The 13,751-nt window shown below is 43.7% G+C and overlaps 4 protein-coding genes across 4 annotated transcripts; 1 reads left to right on the top strand and 3 right to left on the bottom strand.

Annotated features, from left to right (window-relative positions):
• Positions 1-873: 873 nt before the first annotated feature.
• On the bottom strand, positions 874-2,351 carry EAE98_005560 (uncharacterized protein; the record flags this gene model as incomplete). Its single annotated transcript, XM_038953182.1, has 2 exons — positions 874-1,947; positions 2,016-2,351. The coding sequence occupies 2 exons, from the start codon at positions 2,349-2,351 to the stop codon at positions 874-876; spliced, it is 1,410 nt and encodes a 469-aa protein (XP_038810283.1).
• Positions 2,352-6,293: 3,942 nt separating this feature from the next.
• Positions 6,294-7,157, top strand: EAE98_005559 (uncharacterized protein; the record flags this gene model as incomplete). Its single annotated transcript, XM_038953181.1, has 1 exon — positions 6,294-7,157. One exon carries the CDS (start codon positions 6,294-6,296, stop codon positions 7,155-7,157), a length of 864 nt encoding a protein of 287 aa, XP_038810282.1.
• A 733-nt stretch (positions 7,158-7,890) lies between these two features.
• EAE98_005558 (uncharacterized protein) lies at positions 7,891-9,163 on the bottom strand (the record flags this gene model as incomplete). The annotated part of the gene is made up of 5 exons (XM_038953180.1): positions 7,891-8,004; positions 8,085-8,446; positions 8,499-8,529; positions 8,632-8,697; positions 8,762-9,163. The coding sequence occupies 5 exons, from the start codon at positions 9,161-9,163 to the stop codon at positions 7,891-7,893; spliced, it is 975 nt and encodes a 324-aa protein (XP_038810281.1).
• Positions 9,164-10,595: 1,432 nt separating this feature from the next.
• Positions 10,596-11,852, bottom strand: EAE98_005557 (uncharacterized protein; the record flags this gene model as incomplete). The annotated part of the gene is made up of 1 exon (XM_038953179.1): positions 10,596-11,852. The coding sequence occupies one exon, from the start codon at positions 11,850-11,852 to the stop codon at positions 10,596-10,598; it is 1,257 nt and encodes a 418-aa protein (XP_038810280.1).
• Between the last annotated feature and the right edge of the window lie 1,899 nt (positions 11,853-13,751).

Here is a 13,751-nt window from a genome sequence, read left to right as displayed (position 1 = left end):
TACAGACGAATACCTTCACCGCAAAAGTCTCCTTGATTCCCTGTCTGTGAGTTACGCGATATATAGCTAGAACACCTCTGTGATTGGCGTGAGAATTGTCCCAACCTCAAATGTATATGATGTAGAATCCACAATTACAAGCGAAGCCAGTAGTGAATAGAATCGATGCCGTCGTCATATTGAGAATCTATCCCTCTCCCACTCTTAGTTAGACTATCAGAGTGAGAATTCTCTTCAAAGTCCAATCTCGGTCTATAAATCATCACCTATAGAATCAATGACTAAACTTCAGAAATACATAAAACTTTTCAATCCGTGGAAACCATTGATGTTGGATAATTTTGAATAGGTAGGTAGTTCCGAAATGAAAATGATGTTCATCTACTTTCAGAATATCTCGAGATTTATCATAGTCCTAAGTTGAATGTTACGTGGTGTGAAATCGATGGGGTTTTGTGAGAATGGAATTGTTGCTGGAATGTGATGGGATATACGAAGATAGATAGATATCTTGGAAATCAGGACAAAAAGAGTAAGTGGGTTGAAAAAGTGTTGGTGGATTGCGGATTTTGTGAGCGATGAATCGCTAAGAAAGGGATTGTAAGGATGGTTACTTCCAGATGCTGGGTAGTTGAATTTGAAGAACTGATGTTTTTGTATCTTTTTTGGGGGGGGGGGGGGGGGGGAGAAATTGACAGATTTTATAGCTTTGAGATTTGGAAATCTGTGTCGTTTGATATTTTCTAGCAGATTATTCTAAACTCGTACTTGGACGCTCCTGGTCGTATAACATGTTCGTGATATATAATATAAAAGACGTGTGATGAATGAACACCGTCATGTGCGCAAAACTCTCTTGTTTCCCGTACATCTTCATATACCTATGAATTCCCCAATGAAGCTCGCGACCTCCTCTCCCCTCGTGATGGGGAATTCATGACCCGCGCTCTCGATACTTTTCCAAACAATTTTCTCGTCAAAAATATCACTCCCATCGTCTCTAGCCCCGAATCTTTCCATCACCGCTGTTTTTAATTCTTCTTTTAATTCTTCTGCCACAATCACATCGTCATGTTCTCCTACCATGATCAAAATCTTCTCTCGCTTGTTATGTTCGCTCTTCTCCGCGCCAACGCTGCTAACCCGGGAACCCCAGAGTTCCTTGTATGTTTCCTTGCGTCCGGAAATCGACGCATACATGATTGAACTCGCGAATGCGTTTGCATATCCCCGATGTTGTTGTGTTTGCCATCGCATCACTTGTCCTACGGTTATGTGCGGTAGCAGGGATGATATAGGTGTATCATCAAATGATAATCTAGTATCTGCGTTCGTTGCAGCAGAGGAAGCGGGAACAGCAGTTGTGAGTTCTAAATCTACTTGTGCTTGGCTCTCATATTGTTTATCATCGGCTTGCGGATTAGAGATTTGGAGAGGGGTAGGAGGAGAAGATGAAGGACTTGGCACGGTATCATAGGACCCGCTAACTCTCCTCCTAAGAATCCACCCCCATAGTCCATCAGGAAACCACCACTTCCTCATCATCTTCCCTTTCCAACCAAAATGTTCCTCCCTGATCAAACCCGCTGGCGCCAACAAAATCATATCTTTCACCATTTTTGGAAACGCGACTGCGAAATCCACCACAATGCCTCCACCCATGGAAAACCCAAGAATGTGAAACCCATCCCCGACCCAAGATAGCGAGGAGGAAGTAAGCACAAGCAAAATCTGCGCCGTATAAAGTCTCTCATCATGCGGCAAATCGCTCACACCATCCGAGTACCCTCTTCCGAAAAGATCGAAAAGAAGGACTCTGCATCCGTGCGTGGTAGCGAGAGTAGTAGCGAGGGAGTGGAGCGCAATACACGGAGTGGAAATCCCATGGACGAGGAGCACCTTGGGGCCGGTCACCGGACCAAATTCATACGCTCGTGTGCTGCCATACTGTTCTATTCGTTAGACTGTGTGATGCTATAGAAGAGGGAAAGATCTCAGATTGGGAGTTCACGAACGGGACTGGGAACGTCACGGGCGCCGGGATATATATCCGGCGGGTAAGGTAGCGTGGATATTTCTTCGTGAGACAATGTGGGAATTTGGGTCTTGAGCGGACTGGGAATTATACGGGAAGTCGTCTTTGCGTCTAATTGTGATTCGGATGAAGAAATCCTGGTGACGTGTGTAGGTGTACAAGTAGAAGTATCGCGAAGTGTCAAGAAAATCAACGAAGTAGTTGCCAAGCCGGCAAAGAGAGATATGGGTATACCGAGGGACCGGTTTAGTACTATGTTTGCGAAGGTGTTGTGTATGGAGTTGAGACTTTGGGGAATGGTACCCGTGGAAAGCATCGCTTCACAGACAGACACAAGAAGGGATGATTTGGGGTATTGGTGTCAATATCGATTTTCGTACTTAGACGCTCGCTGTGTTATCGAGGGGTATGGGTCCGACGAGCTGGGATTGCCGAAGCACTTCCGAGGGGTGGACATATCACGTGGGAATGATTGGTGATTTTGTTGGAGACTGGTTGTCTCTTGGTATGTTCAATGGAAGAGAGAGATGGAAAAGGGACAATTTGAACTTTGACACAAGGGTTGACGTTTGAGGGAGTTGGTGGTCAAAGTGCGTAGTAATGGCTGCAAGGAAACAGAAAAATTGGCTCGGAATACTGCATCCTGCTGTTCTAGGAGAGTATCTATCTAGGTACTTCAAGGAACATGACTAGATACCTACATCTTGGAAATCAGAAGGTTAAATGGGACAGCGAGGAGTCGCTCACACTTAGGTAACATAGGACTCCCAATTTCATTTAGCAGCTGAGATACCTTTGTACTCAGATCTTAGATAGGTATGCTTATTATTACTAGTTTCCCCTTATCTGATGCTTTCACCATTTGTCGGGTGTGTTATTATCTCACGCCAAATGTAGTTTTAGTGATATATGACAGATATGGCTAGCATAATCATGTGACAAGAGTCGAGCCGTTCTAAACTCACGCTTGGTGATTGCTACGTAACACCAACTTTTCAATCGTTCTCATCAGAAGCGCAAGAAGCTTCTTGGAACACAGCAAAACAGATTTCGATACAAAAACAAGGGAATCCGTTCAGGATTTCATTCTCAAATACCGTGCAAGATTTACCATATGCCGGTACTTCTGTTGAACTTCTTGTCTAACCAATGGAAATACATGAGCAAGTAACTGATCTTCATGATATGCATACATATTTCTATACCCGTCCCATGATCTGATTCCCTGGAGCCTAGGTATAAATCATTGTACCTAGGTTCTCATCTCTTGCGGCAACGGACCGCAAATGCAACATGTACGTGATGCTAGACATTGTCTCCTTCAGCTCTCTGATTTGATGAAAAAGAAATCATTCATGGGAAGGTAAGGATGGAGGCTAAGAATGGGGTCACGCAGGCTGCGGCAGGATAGGTGGATATGCAGAGCGAGACGCTACTGCGAAATTGATAGCGGGCGGCAGGATCTGGAAATGGAGAGAAGGATGGATACATGTGACAAGGGATGATGATGTTTCTGAGGTGGATTAGAAATGGGATCAGAGAGGATGGGATGGGATGAGATGGGATGGGATGGGATAGGCGTGAAATTTGAAGATTAGATTCTAGTAAAATCATGGGGATGTGAGGAAGAAGTCAGCAGATTCAATTCGAGCGCGAGGTGAGGAATAAAGTAAGATCTTACAAGACATCTGATTGTATCGTTGAATGGATAATTAAGACATCAAGACATGTATCGGAGAGATCGGACCAAGCTGACTCATACGCGTAAAAGGTAACGCGAAATCGCGTCTACACGCGTCTTGTCTTCCTTGTGTGCCCCTCTATTTGGGAAATTATAAGACTTTAGGACGACAGGGGATGAGAAAACGATACTTCCAATTCACGATTTTTCAGGGATTCAAAAATGTCTGTGGGATTGATTATGTTGAAAACCGTTTTACATGCGAGGATGCTTGAGGTTGTGTGCAGGAGCTACATAGATAATAGATAGGAAGGAACTTTGTAAGGAGGGTTTTTGCTTCAATTAACCCCTCACAACCGTAATGATATCTGATCAATGTTTTTATCAAAAGAGAAATCGTTTAAGAGTGATGAACTGTAGCAAGAAACATTTGATAGGCATACTGTAGGCATACTGTCCACTCACTGGCAGGTAGCATTGAGTAGACGGAAACCCCTAAATTGAAAGCAGATGAAAGGCTGATGCTGCAGGAAGGGTACAAACTATTTCTCTTAGCATACAACGTGTTCGTACAAAGTATATGTTGACTAAAGGGAGACTAGCAAAGGAGGCATCTCAAAAGCCATTTGGATTTCAAATATACAAATTGGGATACGATGAAGTGAATTGTAAAGGGCGAAGGGCGTGTCTGGGTAATCATGACCTAACTGTCTAACTAACTACAGTCACCGAGCACTGCTACTAGCCGCTCATCAAAATCGCATCTAAAATAGCTGTTTTACTACTTTTGATTTATATAAAATCAATTACTTTGAATAAATTATTTTATTTGAATTTCGCTATATATATTGTTTCGATATTGATATTTAATAAAATTAACTTTTCAAAGCTTTTTGAAATGATTTAAGTTGTTATTTATATTGTTGAAAAATGAATTTATAAAAGTTTATGATTTTCGCTTATTTTATTAGTAAATTTAAGTCCTTTTGATAACTTTTTCTTTTTCTAATTTCAATTATATATTATATAATATATAAAATTATTAAAAATAAAACATATAATTTTTTATATATTTTAATTGATTTTAAATTAAAATATATAGTTTTTTATAAAATAAATTTAGTTTGAAAAGTATTAAAACTATAAAATAAAAGTAGTAAAACGGCTGTTTTAGGTGCGATTTTGACGAGCGGCTAGTAGCAGTGCGTTAGTACTGTAATACTTCACTTCTTAGCAAGACACTGGACGTTACCTCAAGCGACTCTTGGGGCAAAGGGGGAGGAAGAGGGGGGGAAGCTTCTTCCCGAAGTTTGGTGGATGGCTTGATGGGATATGAATTAAATGGAAACTAGAAAGGAGTTAGTCGGTTCAATTCCTGTGTTAGCTGAGTTTGTATGAGTTGTAGGAAGTTTGCACTCCAAGCTTTTCAGTTGCATGGGCATCCAGTAGAAGTAGTAATGAGATATTTGGAAATGTTGTGGAACAGTGAGATGTTTATACAGTACAGTGGTACAACTTGCAGGAGTAGTTGGAGTCTTGGGTCTTGAGTCTTACGTTGACTCGGGATGAATGGCAAGGGGTGTGGTATGGAGGAAGAGAGGGTAGGATCTTATTGTAATGGTGAGTACCATGAAAGCGAGGAGGAGTTGAGAGATCAGTTAACAGAGGGGAAAAGATAGGATCTAGTCATCCCTCTGACCGGAAGACTAGATTGAGGGATATTTCGAGATGGGAAAGATATTGATATCTGTAGAAGTACTAGTAGTAGTAACAGTATTTGTGCTAGTTCTCGTCATCCATGCTATAGTAGTCTTGTTTTCTTCCCTTTCTTCTTTTGTTCTTCCACCTCACTTCACTTAATTCTTACCTTGATTGTTTCCATGCTTCTCTCCATCCATCCAATCTTCGCCAAAGCAGAAAGACAAACTTCCAACTTATTATTATCATCATCCAGAAGCTGGAACTGGAACTGGAAGGGATTGAGTTTCGTCCATTTTATTCTGATCCCTGTCTCATTTATTAGTTTGTTTAGCGTCTCCATACTCTCCGTAATCCATCATCCGTAAATGTCTAATGCAGCACGCAGCACTGATCACACGTTCACAAGTTCACACATCCCTGTCAGAATTGTGCAGTTCGTGATCACGTGATCATTACTATTAACATTATTAACATAACCCAGCTATCCGCCCCGTTTGTTCACTTTGGCCCTCTTGTTCATCCTTTCTCGTCAAATAGCAACGGAAACGATATTTCCAAACGGTCAGAAGATAACAACCTAATTGGACATATCACAACACCTTCTTTATCGCATATCAACATTGAAGCTTTCAACGATAGAAGAAGACTGTGCGAATCTTTTGATATATCTTTCAAGAAAGAAAGAAAAGATTACAAGGCTTCGACGCTTTCCGGCGCATGATTGTTAGGCGTCGGTCGCAAACCATCACTTTGCTTTTTTTGTCTGGAAAATAAACAAATAACACTCATTGTTGCCTACAACATTCAATCTTCAAAATAACATCAACATCTCAAGAAAGTTCAAACTTATATTGTGAATTCGCAATATAGTAAAAGATGTTATTACCGTCCGCATTCGCCTGTGGCGATTCATCCCAGGCACTTTCTCAACCATCTCGAAATCACAATCTGCTATTCGCATCACCACCTCTTTCTCCTACTTCTTCACTATCTCCCACACCTACTATCAGCAATCTATTCCAATCATGTCGCGCTCTGCAATCTATGCTCACAACCCCGACACAATTACCTTCGCCACCTACACTTCATGCAGAAATTCCTTCATCACCTCCCACTAGGACCTCCCATCCGAGACTTAGATTGCGCATACCATCTCCTGCAAAGAGTGTCATGCCAGAAATTGGCGATAGGAAACGCATCTCGAAACGAACACCGAGAGAAGTTTCAAGAGGAATCAACAAGAGGAGGAGGGACACGGATGATGAGATGATTCATGAGAGGATGGATGATATTCCGGGACAAGAGCACGAAGACTCAACACTTCTAGCTCCTAGCACACCGAAACGCAGGCGGAGAATCGCACCAGAAGTTTTACCGTTAGGGCTAGAGAGAAGCGATTTCCATACGCTACGCTTAGCCGAGATGGAGAATACCGCTGCTGATGAAGGCGCATTCATCTTCAGTGCTGGAGGTAAATCACAGAGTCGTGAGAGGGAAGCACAAAGAAACGAGGAAGAAGAAGATGGAGATAATTGGTCAAGGGAGGAAGATAGAATGTTAGTGGAGTTGGTGTTGGAAAAGCTCAAGTTGAGTAAAAGTGATTGGCAAGATTGCGCGAGGAGTTTAGGAAAGGATAGAGGGAATTTGGGAAGGAGGTGGAAGACTCTCATGGGTGCTGGGGAAGTGGGTTTAAAGGGAAGGAGAAAGACCCGGACAAATTTACACTCTACTTGGAGTTAGTTTTCTGCTGGCTGTGGATACTTGGGGTAATGCGGGGCCGGAAATGGTCTACTTGTTTACTCGCAGTATGCATTCGAACTGTTTTGGAGAACATAGTTCATATCATAATACAGGTGTATTGGGATCCGGGAATATTTGCGAATTGGGGTCACATGTATATCTACCAGCTCTCGATACTTTGGTCGGAAAGGGCGGAGGTACCTTGAAAAATGGCGTTCAACCACAGTATTAGGGCTTGGAATAGGGGTTGCGCTAGGGAGTAATTGCATCGGAGTTATGGTTAAATGGTCTACCGGTCTACCGGTCTACGGGTTGTTAGCTAAAGCGCATAACACTTTGTATAATATGTACCACCTCACTGAGAGTTTTGAACATGACAAGATCCACGTTAGATCATATTGACAATGTGAGATTTCATACTGTTTTGAATGCCCTCTTCGTATGTGATGATGTGAGATATTCCAAAGTTCAAACATCAAGGTAATTCACACAAAAGTTACATTTCGTCTAGTTCTTCGTTGATCACTGCCATCTTATAACTTGGGACCTCAGATACATATTAGTCTATCGATTCCCGTAAGTATTGAATCCTGTTTTTCTTCTCTATTTTCACATCCACTTATGCCATCCTCTATTTCTATCTACTTGATTTATAATTCCCAACCGTACATGAGAGGATAGTAAGCCGCATTACCAGCACACCTAATAGGAACAACTAGACACCTATTGAGAGTCAAGCGTCCAAAGCCTTTTTGACAAGAATGATCGTAGTGCTACTTCCCGTCCTCATACTTTCATTCTCGCCCATCGCTTTTCTCAATTCTCTCATATGCATTTTCAAAACATCCTTCGGAGGGAGAGGTTAGCATGATAGCCTCAATCATAGAGAATCGAATTATATATTTCATCAAAACGTAATCAACTAACCTTCTCCGTTCCTACTGCTTCCGGATGTGCTTCCCTCCACCTCGTAACCATACTAGCCGTCTCCAAAGACTTCTCTGCCTGCTTAAGCGTGACTTCTCTTCCACCGAAGAAGAAATCGTCGGATTCCGGATTAGACAGTATTCCATCGCGGTCATAGTCGAGTTTCAGAAAGTGAGATTGGGGTAAGATGGAAGAGGGAATGGGATGCGGGATATTCCACGGGAGAGGAAGATTGTCGTACATATCACGCGAAAGACGGTTCGGGAGTAGCTCATAGGGAGCGAGGATGTTGCGCTCGAAATTTAGGAAAATTCGGAGGAGTTCGGAGCGGTTGGGTACAGAGGGATGCGGGTAGTATGATGCTTGGAAGAGGTTAGTGGGTGGATTTTGGAGCGAGTGAGAGGGGGAAGGAACATAGAGTACTACCACGTGTCCATAACGCGACCTATATTTTGTGTTAGCAACTTTCTCATCTCGATTTTTGGTATGAATATCCACAGCAAGATATGATTTCACCGAATAGCACAGCGACAAAGGAGAAACTCACCGTTCCTCCAGGCTTCAACGCCTTTGCAACCTGCGCCCAAAACTTATCCATATCAAACCAATGCACCTACAATTTCCCAAAATCAATCAAAATCCTCGATCATATAAATCACAGGACCAGCAACACATACCGCCATAGCAACAGTGATCAAATCCACCGTCCCCTCTCTCACCTCCTCCAACCCCGTAAACTCCTCTCCACTCCCAACCACCCAAACAATCTCCTTCCCGCTCTTCGTCTTCCCCCCCAACTCTCGAGCAGCCCCTATCATCGCCTCCCCCGCATCACATCCGATCGCTTCTTCAAAATATCCCGCGATATCTCGCGTTGCATTTCCAGGTCCACAACCCAGATCAAGCACGAGATTGAATTGTCCCCCCGTTTTCCCATGGTGATCTATCACCGTCTCGTATAATTTTGACGGGTAGGACAGTCGGTGCGCAGCGTACTTCGCAGCTTGTTGGCTGGTGTAGTTGCGAAATGTGGGGTCCGAGTTGGGGGGGTTGGTGGGGTCGAGATCGGGAGCCGACATGTTGAGGGAATGAGCGATTGTCTAGTTGGTTGGGAAAAGCTTGTTTGTCTATTTTGACGGTTGTGTAACAGGAGCACACGCAAGAGAGAATGGGGAAAACTTAGATATTGATGGAATTTCACTCGAGCGATAGATTCATGGCTTTCGTCTTTTTATTATGCTGCCTAGACAGGCCGCGGATTGTATGCATGACACCGATTTCCGAACGGGAACGGGATCACGTCTAGAAGCCGCGTTGTCTCCTGTGGATTGAAGCATCAATTATTAAACCTGTGCACTTGGAAAGCTGGTTACAGTAGCTGAATTTTCTTGCATTGTGTGTAATCTACACCTCCCTTTTTCGTAACCTCATGCATGTTGAAGAATGGGCAATCCACTCTTTTCGTTAGCTTCTTTCATTCATTTCTCTGATGACTCAGGATGGGGATTTTTGCTCGAGGAGATTGTCTCTCATCTGAACGAGCTTATCACGATCCGGAAATCCATCTAATTCTCCAATGCTTGATGTTTTCGCTTCATCTGTTTCGATACTCTTCACAGCTGGACGATGAATGGCTAGGGGAAGAACTTAGGGAGAACAGTGAGTCATCGGAAGGGGATACTCGATGAAGGAGCTATAGAAATGCAAGTATCGCTCTTAAAAAATTTCGGATCCTCTCAAACACAGAACACTGAAATAGTGGCAGTAAGTCGGCTTTATATGGAAAACTTGGCATCTCATCATCTGGAAGTCTTTGGGATAGCTGCCCAGAAGTATATGCTGCCTAGGAAGTTCCGTCGAAGCCGGCAAGGTGAAAAACTAATATACGATTGCACACAAAGTTTATTCACTCGAGATTCAGCTACATCTACAGGTTTGATCACAGCAGTCACATGAAAGACAGATCTAAATTGTGTCAAACGACTTTTATATTTTCTGAAAGTTATCTAAAGAGAATCTGTGGAGAAACTATGCTCATTGAGCAGCACTAGTAGTACTAAAGCACCACCTATCCTACCCTCTGGCCTCATTAAAACCACGATCCTCCCAGTTGTGTTTATGCTGCAACTATCTTTGATGATGTACAGTGCCCCTAAGGGCGACGCTGGTGCGCATATCCAGGCCAAAACAAAGCAAAATAGGAAACATGAGGGGTATTTTGAAGAACGAAAAGAACAAAGGAGAAAGTTATGATTCGTCGATTCCGCCACGCTACGTGAGCTTTCTTGGAAGAAGACAGCACAAATTGGGGGAAGAGGAGGATTAAATCGGAAACACGCTGGTAGAAGAGGGTATCTCAAGAGAATTGTGGGGTTGTAGCAGCTTTATAGTTGCAAGCCTTTCTTGAGTGATTGGGATCTCCCAACGCGAAGAGAAACCAACTAATCATTTTCGAAGGAGCGGACCGAAAACTTTAGTTAAAAGGTAGGAGAATGTGTCGTAAAATCAATCTCAGTTGTCTTCAGGCTCAGAATCGTCCTCCTCGGCGTCATTAGCTTCAACTTGGACACAATCTTCGTCGTCGAAAGCATCGTGACTGGGTGTCACTCCACGCTCATTTTCATCAGATTTCTCGCTCGTATCCTGACGATTTTCTCTTGTAACTTGAGCGGCCTGAGCTAAGCTATCAAGAGTGTTGCGTGGTGGTTGGGTGGGGGGAGTTTCAACATCACTAGTGGGGGCGGCTGTGGTGGTGGATTTACCGCTGCGACGGCGAGTTGCAACCTTACGGCGCTTTGGTGCATTCGGAAGTGGAGTTCTAGTTTTCTGAGGTGGGTCGACCGCAGCCTCATCGGAACCCGGATCCTCCATTGTCTCGAGAGTTGGCTTTCTCAGAAGATTGCGCTGAGCAGCCTCCTTTCTCTCCTTACGCTGCTCCTCTACTGGAAGCTTCTGGATCCAGTCCCAATCCAACTCATAATGAGTATCACCTTCCTCTTCAGCGTAACCGGGGGGAAGTTGACGCTTCTTGGACTTCTTTGCAGAAGCCTTGGTGGTCTTGGCTCGCGATGGACGTGAGGGGGTTGGGGTGTTGATAACCATGTTGCTGAACTTGCCTGAAGCGATAGCCCTCGAGATAGACAATCTCTCGGATGCCGTCATGGGTCTGATTGGCTTTGGCTCAGATCGTGGCTTGTGGAACATATGATCTTTGAAACCATTTGCTCCCCGAGTTATAGCATTAACCTTTGTCTTAGCCTCCCACTCCAACTCTGCGAGAACAGGAAAATGTATCTTATCGTCAGATACTCTCAGTACACAATCCTGACAAAATTGTATATTGCAACAACGGCATCGTTGCATGACCTTTCCGTCTTCCTCTTTGTCCTGGGCCTCGACCTTTTGGTTGCAAATGTCGCACTTGGTGGTGCGTACAACGACTTGCTTAAACTCGGTATGTCTACTAGGGGCAGGAGAGATCCAAACCCCGGTGTTCGGTAGACTATCAAAGTCAGGGATATATCGACGATGTGACACAATGGAGCGTTTTAAGGCATTTGTGGCGGTTGTGTCTGATTTGGAGTGCACTTCCGACGAAGGAGAGGAGCCCGAGACGCTTTCTCCATCATCGTCATCTTCAGAGTAATTACTCTCATCAAAGCTATCCTCACCGACACTATCCTCCCGAGTTGGAAGACTAGTACGACGACGGTTGACCGGAGTCTTCTGAGCCACTGGCTCGAGGTTTTTACGTCCTTTGGGCGGCATATCGGCTATGTTTGATGGCCTGTCAAGTCTGATAACGGTTGAAATAAGACGTGTGAGGTGTTATAGATCGAAGTGTAAAGCTCTGGAGGAGAATGGAGACAATACTCGCTGGATAGTGGCAGGTGGTGGTAGGTGTTGATTGACTTGGGTCTGACGAATATCCCGATTCGGACGGTACACTCAAGATGGAAGATCGCAAAGGTATCAGCCGTCAATAGAGAATATGGTCCAACTTGAGATAGTAGTATGCAGAGGATAGCCGCAGAGGTATATCACCGGTAAAATACCAGCGAATAGTACAGGATAGGCGACGATAGCTGTCAAGTTGATGAGAGTATGGTTATTTCGAGTATTGTCTAATCGATAGTAGAAATTCGGTGAGGCGGGGAATCTGACAGCAAACGGTATGTTAGTTTTGTATTTCAACAACAATGTGACGTCAAAGAGTATGAGAAAGAATCAAGGGGAAAAACGATGTTGTAGCTTGGTGCTAACTTCAAATTGTATGAGGAAATGGAAGAGTTGCTTACATACTTTAAACCTGGATCCGATGGCAGAGTGACGAGAATATGATCCCAGTTCTAAACAGCTGCTTGAAGTGTTAGATCGGTGATCAGAACAGATAGATCTTGGATCAAATGAATGGAGAGGGAGAAGGCTGGTTGTGCCATAGCTCAAAGCTGTGCTATAATGGAAGGTTGAGGCTGCAACTTACAAGTGATATGACGTTGCTGGCAGAGTAAGAGTCGCGTAATACTTGAATACTAGACGGCGCCTTCTGTTATTAGACAATTGATGTTGAAAGGCAAGCGAAGAGATCTAGGAAGAGAGAAAGGAAGAGTGAACTGCTATAGACCAAGGGCGTGCTGTAAATGAGGTGGAGATGAATACTTACAAGAATTATGACTCCGCTGACAGAGCAACGAACTTGCTTTCTTCTAGATCTGAACCACCTTATATATTGTTAGCTTGCTATTGGTAAGAAGTGGTAGTCGGTAAGCTTGACGTTGAATGAGCAGCGATGGGACCATCACCGTTGACCAAGGCGGCTCAAGGAGAAAGGAGAAATGTAATACTTACAAGGAACTAATTCTCTTGTCGGATGTAGGACTAAGGGTTCTAGGAACGATCTCGATCCCTGGATGGAATCTTTGTTCTTTAAAAGGTCGATGCAAGCTGTCGGGTGCTCAGTTCGAGAAACAAATTTTTTTGTCTGCAGGTCCACGCAAGTTCAAAGGATGTCAAAACCTCTAAGCACAACTTCAAGATAGAAGATTGTTTAATCAGAGAGTTGTTATGAGTCTTTTGTCTTGAGCTTAGTACAATTAGAAGGAGAATGAATTTGTGTTGGAATAAAAGAAGGGAGAAGAGAGGTTGAGGTTGTGTTGGATAAGAGTAGGAGGACTTTGGAGAAAAGTCTTCGACCCTTTTGAAGAAGATGGGAGAACAAAAGCGGCTTAGCTTCAAGCGCGGGGTATTCCAATACCCTGTTATACCTTTTGGACGTAAAATCCTGTCAGTATGGGTGACTAGGCGGATAAAACCGTTGAGAATAAGTGGTACCGTCCCGTCTCCGAGGAATATTCCGCCGCTGTAGCGTACTGCAGCCTTGTTATGTGGAAGTTAGCGGGAAATTTTGCTGGAATAACGCAGGACTAAGAAGGTTTTTGATTGGAGGGCGACGAAGAAATTTGTAGATGGAAGGGTATGGAAGGAGGAAGTAGTCAGATGCGAGCCGTAAAATTGCCTTTATATCAAGCTAGGTGCAAGGACTGTAGTAGAATTTCGCACATATGGGGCAGTGCTTGATCATTCACGGCTCATAGTATTCATTTAAAGTCACTAACTAGTTCGTCCCAGCTTCTGTTGACGTTTCGGATCGTACGATTCACACGATAC

The sequence above is a fragment of the Botrytis deweyae genome, assembly GCF_014898535.1.
Source record: "Botrytis deweyae strain B1 chromosome Unknown BDEW_011, whole genome shotgun sequence".
Lineage (NCBI taxonomy): Eukaryota > Fungi > Ascomycota > Leotiomycetes > Helotiales > Sclerotiniaceae > Botrytis > Botrytis deweyae.
The sequence above is the reverse complement of the archived record's forward strand: the minus strand, read 5'-3'. Positions and strand labels throughout refer to the sequence as shown.